Below are 20532 nucleotides of genomic sequence, written 5' to 3'. Positions count from 1 at the left end.
TCCCTCTCTCTTGCTGCAAGCACCGAGACAGGTAAAATCAGCAGTTCATGGCCTCAATTCTAAGGATTCATTCCTTCCCCTTCTCAAGAGTGACGTCACACCTCCAGTAGCTCAGCTTCATGCCAACTGTTGTGTGGATGAAAGGCTTTAAATCTGCAGGGGTGTGCATTTACTTATCTTTTAGTAAAAAGAAAAAGAAAAGAAAGAGAGAGAGAGAGAGAGAGAGAGAGAGAGAGAGAGAGAGAGAGATTGAAATCCATCAAATACACCTCACAGGTGCAGCAGCTTATCCACTGTACAGGTAGAATGAATGAATGCCAATTGAGACAATCCTAACCATCCAATTGCTGACCAGAAAATGGATGGTTTGAAAGTGAACAGTTGGTGGTCCAAATTCAATGGGCCAGGCCAAACATTAGTATCAACAATGAAGTCCAAAAAACAATGAAGTCAAACCAAATCTAAAATACTTGAAAAGATAAGCTATCACAAACTGAAAACAGTCATCTTACTCTTCTCAACATATCTATGATTAATTTTGAGTTTCTAAGCTCATGGTTTTCTTGCAAATCTGTCCTTTGTCGAACAAAATCCACATTCTTGTATGTCCCATCACAATCCCTCCCCCTTTCCTGGGGTGCCGCTCTCACCTCCATTGATGTCGATTTCAATCTCTTCTGATTCTTATTACCAAGAGATGCAACATCAACACACTCAATATGATTATAGCTATCTTGCATGAATTCTACTCTCTTTAAGTTCCTTTTCTGTGATCTATGCAGCACATCAAGGGCTCTTCCAACTGCAGAATTAACGTTATGTCCACTATCATCCAAAGAAGATGGTGAGTTTGCCCGGTGGAATCTTATCCTTCCTTCCCTTGATAGCTTGTCTAGGACTGGAAGCAAGCACTGTGGGTATAATAACGTAATCTGTGCACCATATGAAGACTTCCAGAATGAAATGGTGGCATCTGCAATGGGCAAGTATGGGTGATCAAGCGTTGTTTGTAGGAGGGGTGCTTGGATGCCAAGGAAGGAGGAATCAAAGCTGAGAGGCGGCTGGATCCGCCTCAAACAGTCGAGTGTTTGGGTCCACAAGAATCCAAGTTGGTAAATGATGTCTCCTTCCAGTATTTCTTGGGATAAGGAAAGCCAATGAACCAGTGGGTTGGAGATTTTCTGCAAGAAACGGAATATATGCCATCAGAAATGAACTGCCCATTCATGCATCTAGTTGTGGAGTTGTGTTCATAAATGTGAAATTATGCATCAACTCTGCCAAAATGAATTACAATTAATTACCAGTACATTATGAACATGAATAATTGGAGAATGGAAATGCTATTTATGCAATTCATAGACGTTCTGTGATGTCCATTCTCACCAATTATACCATGATACTTGTATACCCCCAATGTATCATGTGGGCGTGACATAATGACGATACCAATATTGGATACACATATGGTACTTGTGGGATATGATTTGACTGAGTCCTAATTTATTAGATTGATTAATTTTGAAATCCTGACAATGTTCTTGCATTCCTATCCTAGCATATGTATGCACGTGTGTGCGCACATGGGCATGTATTTCAAATAGACACATTGTTTAAAAAAGCTACATATTAATGGAGAAAGCTAGAGTAAGTCCAATAGTTCCTGCAAAACACCATAGACTATATATGAATATAATGTTATAAATGTGATACCTTTATTGGTTTCCGCCCTTCACCCTTGAGAAATGTAGTACCCATTCTCATATCAATGTCCATATTAGCAGTGTTCGAAATATTGGCATCATGTTACATATCACATCCTTGGGATACAGATACGTATCAGTTATTGCATGTGATATATCGTTTGTATTAGGTAATTTATCGCATCTTTTGGGAAACATGGGGAAACATTGGGGAAATGGTTGAATTTTTCAATGAAACTTCAGGGGATTGTTAAAAAAGACCTTAATGCACACTTTTAAATCATAACATCTCAAAAAAGAAGTGCACATAGCAAGTTTCCTTTGTATTGGGTCCTGAGCTATGCGATGTCTGATTGAACTAATGCAATATTCAAATTGAACGCATAACATTTAGAGTGTATGTGATGATCATTTCATCAAGCACTTCTAAATACTTCAAAATTTGTCTCAATTGACAGTTGGTGTAAGGGAAATTTCGAAAAAAAATTAATATTTTAATAAAAATTTTATTAATTTTAGTTAAAAATGAATTTTAATTTTCAAAAATTGACAAGGACTTAACAAATTAGTAGATCAGCCCTCATACATGCTTGATTTCATGTTTGGAGTACAACATTGTAAGCAATTTGGAAGAAATTGGGGAAATTTAGAATTTTCCCCAAGTGGCACCGCCTACACTCAAATTTCGAAATTAGAGTGTATGCGATGACAATTTCATCAAATACTCCAAGATACTTCAAAATTTGTCTCAATTGATAGCTGGTTGAAGGAAAATTTTGTAAAAAACATAGAGAACGTGAATAACCAATGGATATCGAAATCAAAGCTCTAACTCCATGATTTTTCATGTCAAACATGAAGAACCAATGGATTTATAACCATTTGACACTGATTTAACATAATTACAAAAAATAAAAATAAAAAATGCTCACCGGATCAAACATTTGGTATATATCGGCACTACCTGTGTGTTTCGTATCGCACAGGTGGGATACAAGATATATCGTGGGATATATCGGCCGATATTGTCGATAATTAAAACATTGCATATTAGTATCTATAGTCTCTAAGTATCATCGATTCCACGTAACATGTCGTGAACAAATGGTGATCATCAATGTAGCTGAAATGGGGATTTGAGGAAGGTTAAAATTTGAAACAAATGAGTTCGAGGGAGCCTAGGTGTAGCGCCAATAGGTAATAAGATAAGGGAAAGTAGACTTAGATGGAGGCCAATAACTCTGATGGTCAGAAGAAGTGAATTGATTCAATTTGAGAGCTATAAAAAGGGCTAAAGAAAAAGGATCCAGGGGAAAGAAGTAAGTTTATTCAAATTGAAAGCTATAAAAGGGCAAAGGGAAGTCCCGAAAATACGTAGGGGAAGGTAGTAAGAATATACTAAATGACCTATGGTTTACCTGAGGATATGGTCCTCGATTGAGTGGAATGGTGGAACAGGATTCATATAGACGAACCCAAGTAGTTGGGAGAAGGCTCAGATGATGATGACTATTGATATGCAAGGCCACTACTTGGTCAGGGTATAGCCTAAAATTGTAGTGATTGGAGAACTGCAACCATCCAATTGGATTTATTAATATAATGTGGATTGTTACTCATAATTTATCTATCCCCTATTCAGCCTTTTTGACTGTATGGCTACTACAACTGGATTGCCTACTTTTTTGGTAACATGACCCATCAACATGTTAGCCTGCCAAAGCAATGTCCAATGATTGTACATAACTGCCACATGTAAAATATAGATTTTTTGGTGCCATGCCATGGAACTCCTGTAGATGTGTGTCATAGTAGCATTCCTCAACAAATCAAGATATACCCATATTCTGTTTCTTCCATAAAATAGGAATTAAGTGAATCAAAATACGAACCTCCATGAACAAAAGCACATCTTGCTTCACGAAAAGATGCTCTAAAAAGCAGGCCACAGCTGCAAAGACCCTGCAACTCATCCACACAATTGAAATAAATATGCAACACACTCAGACTGTCATTGTGCATATACAGAACACGGCCATAAATACCCACAAATACAGCATGGACGTCTAGGTGGACAGATACACGGAATGACATAGAAGAAGAATTACAATTGAGCAACTAACCTTGAAACCATAGAAAGCTCAGCCTGAAGGTTTGTTTTCGCACTTGTCACAGACAGCTCCAGAAATCTGCAAGATATTACAGAACGAAACCTGAGCAAGGCTACCTAGAAAGCAGGACACAAATAAAGAAAAAGAAGAAGAAGAGAACACCAAAAAGATGAAAGTTAATGAAGAATCAAAACCCGTGTATGAATTTTATCTCGCACAATATCCACACCTTGCGACAAGCTCCAAGATATGCTCCATATCGCTGCATTCTTTGTAATTGCCATCCTCTTGGTTAGACCTTGCTCTTGATTGTAAATCCTCAACAGCTGAAAACTTTATCTGTTTCAATAGATTTATAGCAACTTCGCCAAACACAAAGAGGAACTCGAAGTTCAGTTTGTTCTCCTTCAAACCGGAAATGATGTTCTTGCCAAACATTGTAATTAAAAGTTCAGACAGACCCTCACTGAAACTATTCATGTGGGAGCACCATAACTTCGAGGTACGATTTGCAGAATCATAAAGTAACTTCCACACTTCTATAACAAGTTCAAGCTCGACTACTGTGTGTGATAAGACCAAACATATTCCTGTAAAGCCACTAGTTGTCATTGCTGGCGTTGATAGCCTCTGTGAAGAATAACAAATAAAAAATGGATAGCACAAGAACCAGTAGACCATTACATGACCAGTGCTATCAGACTCAGTTTTTAGAAAGTTCAGACTGCTTACAGCATCTATGCGCTCTTTCAGGCCCACCGAGACCACTTTCCATATCTTCAACCAGTAAAATCCCTCATGAATGAGTCTCTTCCCATGCATATACAATAAAGAGATGGCAGCATGCAGATTTTCCGAAGAGTCACTTAAGGAAAAGATAAATTTTGAGTACTGCATTTCAAATGGAATTCTCTGTGCTTTTGACAAAAATAGGACAGACTGGGCCACCACATATAGATATATTGTGGTTAAGTAAACCATTGGACAAACCATATCCATGCGAGCAGGAAAGCTGATGCCCAGTACAATCAGATATTCAATATCATTGGCAGATTGCAAGTCGTCAATGTACTTGAGGTCTAAAAGAACCCTATAAAGAGGGGATGCCAGTATTGAAGGTTCTAATTCATCTTTGACAGCCTCCACGAACTGGAGGGCAGTAAATAGCAAGTCGTCAGTGCCAACCGTAATGAATTTCGAAGTCATCTCTTCAGAAGCCCACCTTACGAACTCCAAAACTGTGTTTATACAAAGAAAAATCTCATTGAAACCATTGGATGCCGTTGTCAACTCAACTTGAACACCCTCCAAAACAGCTACGAATATCCTCAAAGAAGCATCAAGTGCTAATTTTCTGATTTCAGGGCTTGCAGTTGTTGTCAACCCTTGAGTGACGAGAAAGCGGACCATCCTTAGATGGAAGTCTAATTTATGAAGATCCCAAGGCAACCATCTAATGCGATAGTCCTTCCATGAGCCATTATAAATAGCGGGCCCAAGGGAAGTGGTTTTAGTTGGCATGTTATCTGAACTCACCTGGTCTTGAACTTTTGATGAAATAAACTCATGAAGCAGATCTACACAGGAGTTCCATATTCCAATGCACTTATCATTGGGTCCCAATCGGAAGATTACTTCAAGGATAGGCTCCAGCACAGTCTTTACAACAGAAGCATAATTAACTGAGAGATGAAGCTTATGTAACAAATAACGCCATGTATTCAAGCATGATGAACGGACAGATATATCACATTTACTCGAGATGACTCCTAAAATGGGCACCATTATGAGCTTTAATCTTTTTGAAAGGCCATTGACTTGTTTTTCACAATTTCCTGCAGGCATGGCAGACAAGAAAGGTCCATTTTGTTGAATACAATGCCCATGGGCTGTATTTGCTCCGAGAACAAGTAGTTGAGGTTGAGTAAGTGCATCAATCAAACCTTCCCAGGCAACCTGCATTTTCAAGGTCCAAAATCATTTTATTATTCTGGAAATAAAATAGATAATACTTACACCAGATGCCAATTGTCTCTTTAGGTAGCACTTGATTTTACATCCGCATCCCAGTTGGTGGGACTTCGATGCATACCTAATGTGCTCAGCATTTGGGAGACTCCCACTTTTCTGCCCAAATTATGGTTGAGACAAGAACGGGACCTTCCTGTTCTTGTCTCAGCAAATGATCTGGCTGTAGTGCAACCTGTTGATCTTGGGAACAGCCAAACACCTAAACATTCCCTAATAGAATATCACGCATGACATGGTCTTTTAAAAAAATACGCATTAGAATTAAATTAGTTTCATAGGAACTGAAATTAAATACCTGTGTTGCAATCTGGACTTGTGGGTCAGGATCAGAAAATGTCTGCTCCGGGATTTTCAACATCTCATTAACCAAATGTCTGTTTTTTACAGCAATCAGCCCAAGTAAGCGAATATACCACCCCCATGCTTGGATAGCATGAAGCTTCTTCCCATGGCCTTGTAGTATGTATTTCATCCTTGGAAGTAGTGTTTTCTTAAGGTCCACAGCAAGTGCCTGTTCAAGAATAATAAAAGCATTCCTAGAGCTCAAAGATAATTCAAGAATCTAGTGAATTATATTTCTTATTTTCTTCAACCCAAAGGTGGGTTTAAATAACCACACTACAAGGCTATACAAGGAAGCTTATTTAGAGCTTCTCTATACATGGTATTTTACACCTAATAACCCATATATACAATATTCTAGTTACTCATATACATGATATTCACGTCCCCCCTCAAACTGATGTACGATAATGAACCAACATCAGTTTGCCACGAAGTAACCTATGACGAGATGAGGTCATAGTTTTGGTAAATAAATCAGCAAGTTGCAGCTCTGATGTCACACGAGGAAGAGAAATGATTCCAGTTGTGTATTTTTCTCTCACAAAGTGGCAGTCAACTTCAATGTGTTTAGTGCGCTCATGAAATACTGGATTCAAAGCCAACTGAATTGCACTAAAATTGTCAACATAATGGAGTCGCCACAGACAAATGGATCCCAAGTTCTGTCAACAATCCCCGGAACCAAGTAATTTCACTACATGCCTCTGCCATTGCACGGTATTCGGCTTCTGTGTTGGATTTAGATACCGTGGTTTGCTTCTTACACTTCCAGCTAACCAATGATTGTCCCAAGAAAACACAATAACCAGTGGTGGACCATCAGGAAACGGGACAACCTGCCCAATCTGCATCAGAGTAAGCAGATAATTGTAGATCATGCGATGATGGAAAGAGAAGCGCCTGGTTGAGGGTACCTCGAAGGTATTGAACAATGCGATGAACTGCTGTCATACGCAATGTGCAAGGTGCCTCAACAAACTGGCTAACAACATGAACTGCATATGAGATATCGGGACGAGACACAATGAGATAGACTAATCTCCCCACTAGTTGCCTATAGGATGTAACATTGGAGAGAAGGTCTCCATCATCTTTCCCATACTTGATATTCAATTCCAGAGGAGTCTCATGGGTCTTGTTATCTATAAGGTTTGCTAACTTGATAAAATCACAGGTATACTTCCGTTGACTCATGAGATAACCTTGAGTATTACGAGAAATTTCAAGACCCAAAAAATATGTTAACGGCCCCATATCCTTCATATGAAATGAGGAGTGAAGTAATGATTTGAGATCGGCAATTCCTTGAGCATCACTTCCTGTGATGAGAATATCATCAACATAGACCAATAAAGCAACAAGACCTGAATCAGACTTGAGAATAAACAGTGAGGAGTCATATTGGCTTTGAGAATAGCCCGCCGTGGTTAACACCCCATGGAATTTTTCAAACTATGCTCTTGGTGCTTGTTTGAGTCCATATAAAGCTTTAGATAGCTTGCAAACTAAGCGTGGATCCTTGGATTTGTAACCGGGAGGTTGCTTCAAGTAAACTTCTTCTTTGAGATTTTCATGGAGGAAAGCATTTTTGACATCGAGTTGACTGAGTTGCCAAGCTTTAGAAGCACTTATAGCGATCAAGGAACGGATCGTTTTCATTTTTCCCACTAGAGCGAATGTCTCATCATAATCAACTCCATACTCTTGTTTATAGCCCTGGGCCACGAGCTTAGCTTTGTATCAATCTAAGCTCCCATTAGATTTTAATTTCACAGTAAATACCCATTTACTTCCTATCACTTGCTTCCCCTTAGGTAATGGAACCAGCGTCCAGGTAGCATTCTCCTCGAGTGCCTGAATCTCATCATCCATGGCCTTTACCCAACATGGTTGTGTATATGCCTGAGAATAAGAAGCAGGGACAACCAAAGAATCTAATCCAGAAAACAAGGCATGATGAGGGACAAAAAGATTTAATTGACAAGGAGGAACAGACGGACGATTGGAACGACGTAATTGGATCTCAATGGAAGATGGGACAGTTACTTGCACTATAGGAGAAGAAGACACCTGATCGAAAGCAGGAGCAGCTAAGGGAGAGGACCCAAGAGAGATAGGCTTCACATGGCGTTGGTAAACTTGCAAAGGAGGAGTGGGAGAAGGAAGCATAGAATGATTTTCTTCAAAGGACGACATATGAGAAATGGAAGATGAAACAATGGTAATGGAAGGAGATGCATGGACAACTTTGTAGTATATTAAATTTTCAAAGAATGTGACATGTCTAGACACACAAACACGATGAGAAAATGGATCATAACAATGATACCCTTTCTAATGCTCCCCATATCCAAGACATACACATTTAGCTGCCCTGGGACTAAGTTTATCCCGTTCTCGTTCTGGAGGATGAACAAAAGCAATGCATACAAACACTCGTAATCGACTATAATCTGGATCTTTATCATGAAGGAAGAACGTGGGAGTTTTCTGGTTGGCCAAAACACTGGAAGGTAATCGATTGATCAAATACATAGCTGTTGATTTTGCTTCAGCCCAAAGAAATTTTGGAATACTTGCATACTCCATCATGGTGGTTGCTACCTCAGTAATGTGCCGATTCTTTCGTTCTGCGACTCCATTTTGCTCCGGTGTGTGAGGACACGTTCACTGATGTATAGTTCCATTTGAACTTAGAAAAGTCTCAAACTCGGAAGACATATATTCTCCCCCAGAGTCAGACCGCAGAACTTTAATTTTCTTTGCAAATTGGGTCTCCACATATGATGAAAATTGTCTGTAACATGAAAATGCTTCAGACTTGTGTTTCATGAAATAAATCCAAGTGTGTCTTGAAAAGTCATCCACAAAGATGATGTAATATGAACCACCAGGAGCCATGATGGGAGATGGACCCCAAACATCAGTGTGAACGAGATCAAACAGATTTTGAGTATGAGTGTTACTCAACGAAAAAAGGGCAATGCAGTAGATTTACACACTTTGCAACTAACACGGTTCATATAAATGGAAATGGGACTAATATTGATTTCATCATTCAAAAGACCAGATCTAAATAAGAAGAGCATGTTTTTAGAATTTGGATGCCCTAAACGACTATGCCAAAGTTTCCAGCATTTATTAGCACAAGAAATATCATGAGAAGATGGAAGAAAAAAACAACGCGATGAGACAACTCCAGGATCGATCTCCAAAGTAAATAACCTTCCTCTCTTATGGCCCTTCCCAATCAGCTTCCCTGTTTTCAGATCCTGTATGAAACAACCAGACCGCGAAAAGAAAACCAAACAATTATTCTCCACTAGTTGAGCAACCCAAATCAAGTTGGCAGATAGTTTAGGAACATAAAACACTTTGCGAAGGAAGAAATTGCGAGATGATAAAGGTGAGACTTTCAAGGACCCGATATGAGAGAGGTAAATGGTTCCCATCCGCAGTGCTGATGGAATCCACTCCTCTAGATGGAACACAATCAGTTAGACAAGAAAGATCCCCAGTCATATGATTAGATATACCAAAGATTTCTAGGATCAATATTACCTATCGAACCTGAAGAACCCATCGCGTGAAGGATTTGTTGAATTTGTTATGGGGAAAGTAGATTAGGCTGCACCGATGGGGCCATAGATGATGAGTCAGGCTTCTCAACAGAGGAAGCCAGAAATGCACGTCCACGTCGCTGGTGGTGAGGAGGTAGAGGAGGGCGAGTCGGGCAATTGGCTATATCATGTCCTTCTTGTTTGCAGTATCGACAAATCATAGTACTTGGTCCAGAGGAATTCATATTTGCTTTCTTGTTAGGATAACGAGCAGCCACATGACCAAATCCATTACACTCAAAACATTTAACTTTCGACATGTCTCGTGACTTTCCTAAAAAATTGCGAGTAATTAAGGCAACATCAGGAACAACCTCTCTCACGGAAGCAAGGGTTTTCAAACGTGTTTCTTCTGCCATCAAATCAGATAGAGTTGCCTCAAGAGATGGAAGTTGAGGCCGGTTCATCAGAGCGGCTCGGGTTGGTTCAAACTCCGGATGGAGTTTATACAGAAATTGCATCAATTTACTTGTGTCGCGAAGTATTTTTACTGTCTCGACCACCGCAGCGGGAATAACTGGATCCATAAGTTGAATCTCATGCCAAAGGGAGGTAAGTTTAGAATAGAAATCTTGTATACTCAGAGCTCCTTGTTCTAATTTTGACAGCTCATACTCTACTTGATAGCGCCGGGCATGATTCGATTGTTGATAACACATTTTTAAGTAAGCCCATATTTCAAATGCAGTCTCGAATGACGTAAGGTTATTTGCAATGTTGCTCTCAACACTGTTAAGGATCCATGTGACCACCTTCAAATTATTTGTGGTCCAAGATAGTTCTTTTTCATCATTTGGTTTGCCCATCGAACCATCCACATAGCCGTAGAGGCTCTTTCATGCTAAAAAAATGCTTGAATTGAAACTGCCACGGGGAAAAATTTTTCCCATCCAACCTAACATGAATAGTTTCGATCTTATCGGAGGGATTCATGGATGCCATAAGAAAGAAAAACCACGAAGAAGAAATGTACCACTGATTTTTGGGTGAGCAGGACTGGATCTGACGAGTAGGACCAAATTGTCAATGGAGAGGTAGAGACACTCTGATGGGTTGATGATGGGTTGGTGTAATCTGATGCGGATCTAGAGGTTTTTGGGGTCGTGCGGCAGGTATGGGCCGCCGGATCTGGAGATGGCAAAGACTGGCAGCAACGACCGCTGGATCTGGAGATTGTAGAGACTGGTCGCCAAATCTGGAGATGGGTTTTGACGGCGAGCACGTTGACAGAGCTTTGGGATAGAGCACGCTAACAGAGCATGATGGAGGAGATGGCAGCAATTAGAACAAAACAGAGCTTTGGGGCAGCATGCTCTGTTTTTAGGCAGCAATCGATTTGGGCAGATTGTTACAGAGATTTGGGATCTAAGGAAGATCGGTAGTGATGGTAGCAGCGAGAGGAGATCTCTGGACTTGCTGCTACAATGAGGACTGTGATGGCAGAGGACTGAAGGATCGATGCTCAAAGTTGCAGCTCTGATACCATGATAATTCAAGAATCTAGTGAATTACTCCTTTTGTATTTCTTATTTTCTTCAACCCAAAGGTGGGTTTAATTAACCACACCACAAGGCTATACAAGGAAGCTTATTTAGAGCTTCTTTATACATGGTATTTTACACCTAATAACCCATATATACAATATTCTAGTAACTCATATACATGATATTCACACTCAAGACTTATGAAATGAACATATTGCATGTAAATGCAGCAGCAAGATCATTTGAGGCAGAAATCAAGCAAGAAAACTATTATGAGTTTATTGCAAAAATATACCACTTGTTACTAGATTTTCTGAATCAAGGAATGAAGTGTTTCACTTTTTCTTTTTATTTTTTCTCCAGTCCAAAAAATGAAAAACAACTAATACTTTAAAGAACGACTTTCTTATGGAGCATGGCAAACAAAGTAACTCATATTTTAAATTCCATCACTAGATAATACAACTCGTCCATGCAATTAGCATGTGGAGATCCTAAACCGTCAATTGGCCCATTACTTGCTTTTGGGAACAAGGGAGGTTGCTCCGGGGTGACTTTTATGGGCTTTCTTCCTCCTATAAATTACCACAAAAAGAAGAAAATCATACAAGAAATTAATACCCCTTTTTGAGAAAATTGGGTGCAATAGACCAAAAGAAAGGAACTACTTGATTAAGTACATATAGATTGTATTTTTTGTCTTTGATACTTAACTCTACACAAATCCGATTACAAATTTTACAAGGGTTTGACTATATCAGCAACTTGGTTACTAGGATTTTATTTATTTATTTTTTGGTTAAGGTTTCTAGGACTTCAATGGTGGCCTGCTGCTTGAATAGAAGGCTCAGCAGAGTGTCAGAAAAATTGGTGTATATAGAGGTTGATTGGCCTGATTGTGGGCAGCCAACTATCGCATGTTCTTGAATGTAATAAACACGGATAACCGCATTTTGGTGAGTGCAACTGGCAAGTTGGTTCAACAGAATTGGTCGTGGGACCAGGGCTGGCCGTGCCTGTGTACAGTTTCATTGCAACACCGCGAAAAGAAAACCAAACAATTATTCTCCACTAGTTGAGCAACCCAAATCAAGTTGGCAGATAGTTTAGGAACATAAAACACTTTGCGAAGGAAGAAATTGCGAGATGATAAAGGTGAGACTTTCAAGGACCCGATATGAGAGAGGTAAATGGTTCCCATCCGCAGTGCAGATGGAATCCACTCCTCTAGATGGAACACAATCAGTTAGACAAGAAAGATCCCCAGTCATATGATTAGATATACCAAAGATTTCTAGGATCAATATTACCTATCGAACCTGAAGAACCCATCGCTTGAAGGATTTGCTGAATTTGTTCTGGGGAAAGTAGATTAGGCTGCACTGATGGGGCCATAGATGATGAGTCAGGCTTCTCAGCAGAGGAAGCCAGAAATGCACGTCCACGTCGCTGGTAGTGAGGAGGTAGAAGAGGGCGAGTCGGGCAATTGGCTATATCATGTCCTTCTTGTTTGCGGAATCGACAAAACAGAGTACTTGGTCAAGAGGAATTCATATTTGCTTTCTTGTTGGGACAACGAGCAGCCACATGACCAAATCCATTACACTCAAAACATTTAACTTTCGACATGTCTCGTGACTTTCCTGAAAAATTGCGAGTAATAAAGGCAGCATCATGAACAACCTCTCTCATGGAAGCAAGGGTTTTCAAACGTGTTTCTTCTGCCATCAAATAAGATAGAGCTGCCTCAATAGATGGAAGTTGAGGCCGGTTCATCAGAGCGGCTCGGGTTGGTTCAAACTCCGGATGGAGTTTATACAGAAATTGCATCAATTTACTTGTGTCGAGAAGTATTTTTACTGTCTCAACCACCGCAGCGGGAATAACTGGATCCATAAGTTGAATCTCATGCCAAAGGGAGGTAAGTTTAGAATAGAAATCTTGTATACTCAGAGCTCCTTGTTCTCATACTCTACTTGATAGCGCCGGGCATGATTCGATTGTTGATAACACATTTTTAAGTAAGCCCATATTTCAGATGTAGTCTCGAATGACGTAAGGTTATTTGCAATGTTGCTCTCAACACTGCTAAGGATCCATGTGACCACCTTCAAATTATTTGTGGTCCAAGATAGTTCTTTTTCATCATTTGGTTTGCCCATCGAACCATCCACATAGCCGTAGAGGCTCTTTCATGCTAAAAAAATGCTTGAATTGAAACTGCCACGGGGAAAAAATTTTCCCATCCAACCTAACATGAATAGTTTCGATCTTATCGGAGGGATTCATGGATGCCATAAGAAAGAAAAACCACGAAGAAGAAATGTACCACTGATTTCTGGGCGAGCAGGACCGGATCTGACGAGTAGGACCAAATTGTCAATGGAGAGGTAGAGACACTCTGATGGGTTGATGATGGGTTGGTGTAATCTGATGCGGATCTGGAGGTTTTTGGGGTCGTGCGGCAGGTATGGGCCGCCGGATCTGGAGATGGCAAAGACTGGCAGCAACGACCGCTGGATCTGGAGATTGTAGAGACTGGTCGCCAGATCTGGAGATGGGTTTTGACGGCGAGCACGTTGACAAAGCTTTGGGATAGAGCACGCTAACAGAGCATGATGGAGGAGATGGCAGCAATTAGAACAAAACAGAGCTTTGGGGCAGCATGCTCTGTTTTTAGGCAGCAATCGATTTGGGCAGATTGTTACAGAGATTTGGGATCTACGGAAGATCGGTAGAGATGGTAGCAGCGAGAGGAGATCTCTGGACTTGCTGCTACAATGAGGACTGTGATGGCAGAGGACTGAAGGATCGATGCTCAAAGTTGCAGCTCTGATACCATGATAATTCAAGAATCTAGTGAATTACTCCTTTTGTATTTCTTATTTTCTTCAACCCAAAGGTGGGTTTAATTAACCACACCACAAGGCTATACAAGGAAGCTTATTTAGAGCTTCTTTATACATTGTATTTTACACCTAATAACCCATATATACAATATTCTAGTAACTCATATACATGATATTCACACTCAAGACTTATGAAATGAACATATTGCATGTAAATGCAGCAGCAAGATCATTTGAGGCAGAAATCAAGCAAGAAAACTATTATGAGTTTATTGCAAAAATATACCACTTGTTACTAGATTTTCTGAATCAAGGAATGAAGTGTTTCACTTTTTCTTTTCATTTTTTCTCCAGTCCAAAAAATGAAAAACAACTAATACTTTAAAGAACGACTTTCTTAAGGAGCATGGTGAACAAAGTAACTTATATTTTAAATACCATCACTAGATAATACAACTCATCCATGCAATTAGCATGTGGAGATCCTTAACTGTCAACTGGCCCATTACTTGGTTTTGGGAACAAGGGAGGTTGCTCCAAGGTGACTTTTATGGACTTTCTTCCTCCTATAAATTACCACAAAAAGAAGAAAATCATACAAGAAATTAATATCCCTTTTCCAGAAAATTGGGTGCAATAGACCAAAAGAAAGGAACTACTTGATTAAGTACATATAGATTGTATTTTTTGTCTTTGATACTTTACACAAATCCGATTACAAATTTTACAAGGATTTGAGTACATCAGCAACTTGGTTACTAGGATTTTATTTTTTTTATTTTTTGGTTAAGGTTTCTAGGACTTCAATGGTGGCCTGCTGCTTGAATAGAAGGCTTAGCAGAGTGTCAGAAAAATTGGTGTATATAGAGGTTGATTGGCATGATTGTGGGCAGCCAACTATGGCATGTTCTTAAATGTAATAAACACGGATAACCGCATTTTGGTGAGTGCAACTGGCAAGTTGGTTCAACAGAATTGGTCGTGGGACCAGGGCTGGCCGTGCCTGTGTACAGTTTCATTGCAACCATTGTTTCAAGTGTCAAACAATCTTAAAATTTTAGGAAATTAGGTCATTTGAAAGCTCATTGTGTTATCCTTACACAAAACCCAGGATCGTGCCATTTGTACTTCAAATGACCAAGTTATGGCCAGTTTAGCGGGAGGGTATCAGGCTGGCTGGGGTTGAGAGTTGAGGGCTAGGCCGCAAGGCTGTTACAATACAATCGACACCAACTTTTACAGCCTAAAATGATATCGTAATTCCAAGAAATAAATCTTATATGAAAGCTCACCATGTTAGATTTATAACAAGCCCAAGATCACGAAATTTGGACATGAGCATGTTATGGAAGATTTAGTGAAAGGCTATCAGCTTCGAAACTGGTTGCATGGACTTTGGTTGGGAGATCAAATATGGTTTGCCTGGCCAATTTTAGTACTGTTTGGAGTTTGATCATCCTCCAAGAGCCATCAGAAGATGATTACTGCATGCGAGCGCTGCCATATGCCCTTGTGTGTAGATATGTATCTGCAGAGATGATATTGTTGCCTAAAGTTGACTTTGACCTTCCATTGACTTGATCAGCTGCCTTCAGGGGAGATCCACTGCTGAAATCTTCAGATAGCCCATGCTTTGATCTGTTGTGGTCCTTGTTGTACTTTAGAACCATAGGATTGACTATTTGGGCAGCGCATACATTAGGATGGCATTGAGGATTCTGACTACATCTTTAGCCGTGAGATTCTTGTAGGATCGTCTGGGATGATCCAAACCTTTCAGAGGGTCGGGGTAGCTATTTTGATGTACTTTTAGCGACCATGACAGGTATTGATCTTAATATAAGATGTTGGTCACTTCTTAGCTGAATATTCCAATGAGGTCACAGGAAAACGATATCATTGTAGTAAGGATTCAATAAATTGCAAGAACAATACGAGAGGTGATAGACCGGATGACTGAAAATGTATTAACAATACATGATGATCATACTTTGTAACTGAACTGTAATTCAGCTACCACAGAATCTTGTTTATCACGCTTGAACTAAACAACTTGAGGTAGCAATGCATCTTTGGCAAACACAATAGCTTAAGAAATCAACCATATGATGTAAACGGAGTAGATTCTCCAAATGATCAAAACAAGCTATACAATTGAAGATGCAGAACTGTTGGAATGCTCCAAATAATCTAGCAAGTACGCTAAATGACATCACTCATGCTAAAAATCCAAGCAACTACACGCGCTGGAAATTTTATATATATAAAAAAACCTCTCACAATAATCAACCTGATGCAAACATGAAAATTAAATAAGATATGCAAGATCTCAAGCTTTAGATCATACCAATTTTAAACAATCACAATATTCTATGCCCCACATATGTTCAAACATTCAACAAGGGGAATCTATGGGGTCCAAGCCTACACATGTTTAGGGCTGGATCAAGTAAAATTATAAACCAAACAATGCCCAAAGGAGTGTAAGATTCATCCATCCTTGCAAAGGATTGTTCCCCAATTCAAGAGATTCACCATGTTTCAATTTGGGGAAAATCTAGGGTTTGAAAAAGTTGGAAAAACTTGGAATTGGGATTATCTAGGGTTAGGGTTATGGATTTAAGGCGGGAGAGGAGAGGAAATAGAAGAAAACCTGAACCCAAGATGTTCCGCGCGTACAGACAGCAGCCCGGCCCAGACGCACATGTGTGGGGCCCGCGAAACTGGAAAAGGTCAACTAGGGCTTGGTCGACCAGGGGAGGTCCACTCTCACGCCAATTTACATGTCGATCTGCGGTCCGGTGTGTGCATGGTGCTCCACTGAAGTTTCGGCCCCCTGGTGGGGCAGAATCTAAAAATCTGTTGTAGAGGAGAATTTGGGTGCAAAGAAAAGATAAATCTGAAGATGGGAAGGCTTTGGGAGATGATGGATGTGGGGTGTAGGAGGTGGGGACGATTTGGGATGGTTGTGGCTTCGCACCACGGTAGTTAGCCCTTCGAGAAAGGGAGGGTTTCGCACCCAATTAGATTCTTCAACTCCGAGGAATAGAAAAGAAAAAACGCAAAATTTTATTTAAAAACTTCAATGGAAAAAAAAAAACTACATGGGTTTGCCTATTTAGAAGAAAAACCCTAAACCCCAAAAGCCGCGCCATGTGCGCACACTATTACTTAGAGACGAAGTAACAAAAATAACAACTAATCAACGCAATCAAAACCGTTCATAATGTTTCTAATAATGATAATAACCAAACCTGAAAATCCTCGATCATCTAGGGTAGTGGGCCACAATCATGAGATCCAATGGTGGAATCTCTATGATGATCGGGTCCACTCCAATGCTCCATAGCACAGCCCCCTAACTAAAGAGGTCTTCCATAGATGTCGTCGTTGATCTGGATCAATAGTGGGGTCTTCCTCCTCCTCGAGTAGGTGCGTAGGGTGAGGGCGTGCGCGTGCGCATGATGTCCCCATCAACTCTCCTCGACTATGAAGATTTCGCCACTGGCGAAACAAAACTCCTGAACCGCTCCAAGAAGTCAGGATCAAGTCTCTGAAGCTCCTCTTAGTGAGCCACACACTGCCTGAAGTTGGGCGTGACTTCCGCTTTCCCAGGAACTTTTGAAATCCGTCGTCTGACGTCGATACTATCTGATGGTTCAGAATATCTTCTATCGCCTCTCTGGGTGTAGGAAGGGTAGGTATGGGAGGTAGAGGCTGGGAACATGGGTCGGGAAGAAGCCATGAATCAAGGGAAAGGTCTGGGGAATCAGGATGTTCGGTGCAAGGCTGGACAATGTATCGGTGGTCCCCTGAAATGCAACTAAATCCTCCATATTGAATGTGGAACTAATTCCCATGGAAGGTGGAAGATCTACAACATACGCATTGAAACCGTTTCGTTTTATAATTTTGAATGGTCCAGCGCTATTCACGTGTAATTTACGAATGGCTCTCTGAAGGTACCGCTCTGGCCTGATGTGGACCATCACAGAGTCCCCTAATTGAATTCCTTGAATCGTTTATGTTAGTCTGCAGAAATTTTGTAATGTTCATTACTAGTATTGATCTTTCGCCTGAGTTCTTGATGCAATGAATGAATGTGATGTGCAAGGGACTCTGTACCTAAACGCTGTTTTTGGTACATCATCCAAGGCTATATATATTTGATTATACCTTAAATGCCTGTTCAAGAATTGACACAATCCCGTGCCCAGCAGCTAGATCAATTAATTGGTCGGCCATAGGCATAGGATACTCGTCTTTGGGAGTGGCTAGATTTAAATTTCTGAAATCTACACACACTCTTATCTTACCGGTCCTCTTCATTACTGGGACCTCATTTGACATCCATTCTGCATATTTGATCAGTCGGATAAACCCAGCTTTCAAAAGCCGTTCGATTTCTTCTTTGACATTGAGAGTGACTTCGGCCATCATCCTCCTTAGGGGCTGTTTATGCGGCCGATATCCTTCCTTGGTTGGTAACTTGTGCTTAACCAAAGATCTGTCTAATACTGGCATGTCGTGATAGTCCCATACAAAACGGTCTATGAATTCTTGGAATAACTTTATTATCTTGTCCCGCTCGGGCTTTCGTAATAGGTTGCTTATGAACACAAGCCTCGGATCTTAATCTGTCCCTAGATTTACTTCATCCAGCGGGTCTTGGACCTACGGTCAACGTTCTTTTACTTCCTCTAGTAAATCTTTTATATCAAAACCATCTTCCTTGGTCAATCTATCCAATTCGACCAAGTTCATAAAAATTCCCTCATCGCTTTTTTACAGGCTCTCTTCGAGCCTTTTTATCCTGCCCATGAAATCAGCCAGGCACACCACACCATCAGTTGTCACGATCATGGTAACTCTTTGATGATGCAACTTGCTGCCGGCCGATAGAGGGTTAGGCCCCTTTGATGGGTTTCGTCTTCTTGGACTGTCATAGCCTGAATTATACTGCCTAAGTTCTTTTTTACTGAAATACCCGTCAGTTGTCCATACTTATTCCTTCCAATGAACCCGATGGGCCCTATTTCCTCACCATAGTAATAAGCTTCATTGCCGTTTGATGTGGCCAAAAAGGGCTTATTATCGACTAACACGAGCTCGGCCCTATTCTGATTCCAAAAGATGACAAACTAGTGAAGAGAGGAGGGAATGCATGCAAAAGAATGAATACAATCTCTCCCTAACAGGGCATTGTAGCTTGACTAAGTGTCAACTACAAAGAACGGTAATAAAACAGACTTGGTGCCTACTATAAGATCGACCAGTATAACACCATGTGTGTTGGTAACATGGTCGGCGAAATTGCTAGCAGTTACCTTGGAAGGGATCAAATCAGCTGCAGTCTTCCCCAATTTAGCCATCATTCTCTTTGGCAACAAGTTCACCATGGCCTCGTTGTCCACTAAAATTCTGGCAACAGGACATCCATCTAAATGAGCTAAAATATATAATGGCTTAAGGTGTCGCGTCATATCAATGGTTGGTCTATCGATAATTACTCCGTCAGCAGCCCCATCGGTCGCTACGGTGACCGTGTTGGTGTGTAATACCTTGCCTTGTTTCCCTTCGTTGTAAGGGAAAGAAGCGTACTGAATAACAACATGGGAAACATGTTCTTCCACATCGCCTGGTATTGTGTTTGGTTGAGTAGCTCTTGCCTGAAAATCGGACGGCAAAGTAAGTACTATATTACAATGAAATACCGTCACTGGCAGTGAACCAAACACAATACTACTACTGAAACCTTGCCCCCCTAGTGTATCAGACTTGATCTCATCGGTCTAATTAGGGGTTCTATTCTTAGTGGGGCCAGTTGGCGAATCGGTTATCACATCCCCTGGCTTATTCGCAGTAGTCGTGAATTCACCAGGCAACCATTCTTCTGTTGGGAAGAAATCTTCGCTAAGAAAATCCGACAAGTTGTCGGTATTGTCTTCTTCTTTAAATTCACCCGATGCTTCGGCATTTTTAAGAATAGTTCTGCTCTCCTGATCGACAGGTAGAGCAATTGCTTCGACCGCATTTACCGCTATATGTTCCTCTGACGGAGGAACTTGCCAAAATGGACAGGGCAGCTTGGGTTCTAGTCGAAGAAGATCTTTGTTCTCTTCCTTTCCCCTTCTCATTGCGGCCCTATTCCTCTGCCGATGGTGTTTCTGAGTTATGGTCAGATTTTCCGGTACCGTGGAGAATTTTGGATGCATAAGCCACTTCCATACCCCTTCTCATGTAGTGGGTGGCTTAACCATTCAAGTCGAGGGCAATCTCCAATGCGGCTAGCAGTTAGACATTAACTACTCCAGCCGCTGGTGATCTCGACTATTGTCACGATTGTGATTTTCGGGACGGTCTTTAAGACGGCAAGTAAGCTTTCGGGC

The 20532-nt window shown here is 40.7% G+C and overlaps 1 protein-coding gene across 4 annotated transcripts in view; it reads right to left on the bottom strand.

Annotated features, from left to right (window-relative positions):
- Nucleotides 1-249: 249 nt before the first annotated feature.
- Nucleotides 250-20532, bottom strand: part of LOC131258329 (uncharacterized) — a 91572-nt gene continuing 71289 nt past the window's right edge. For all 4 annotated transcript variants that reach the window (XM_058259576.1, XM_058259577.1, XM_058259578.1 and 1 more), the window contains 5 exons: nt 6141-6356; nt 4044-5770; nt 3827-3892; nt 3596-3665; nt 250-1181 (listed from right to left, as the gene is read on the bottom strand). In XM_058259576.1, coding sequence (XP_058115559.1) covers nt 504-1181; nt 3596-3665; nt 3827-3892; nt 4044-5770; nt 6141-6356 — 2757 coding nt within the window. In that variant the 3' untranslated portion in view covers nt 250-503. The remainder of the gene's footprint in view (nt 1182-3595; nt 3666-3826; nt 3893-4043; nt 5771-6140; nt 6357-20532) is intronic.

The sequence above is a fragment of the Magnolia sinica genome, chromosome 10 (genome assembly GCF_029962835.1).
Source record: "Magnolia sinica isolate HGM2019 chromosome 10, MsV1, whole genome shotgun sequence".
NCBI classification, from domain to species: domain Eukaryota; kingdom Viridiplantae; phylum Streptophyta; class Magnoliopsida; order Magnoliales; family Magnoliaceae; genus Magnolia; species Magnolia sinica.
Note: the sequence above shows the minus strand (reverse complement) of the source record. Positions and strands in the feature narration are given on the sequence as shown.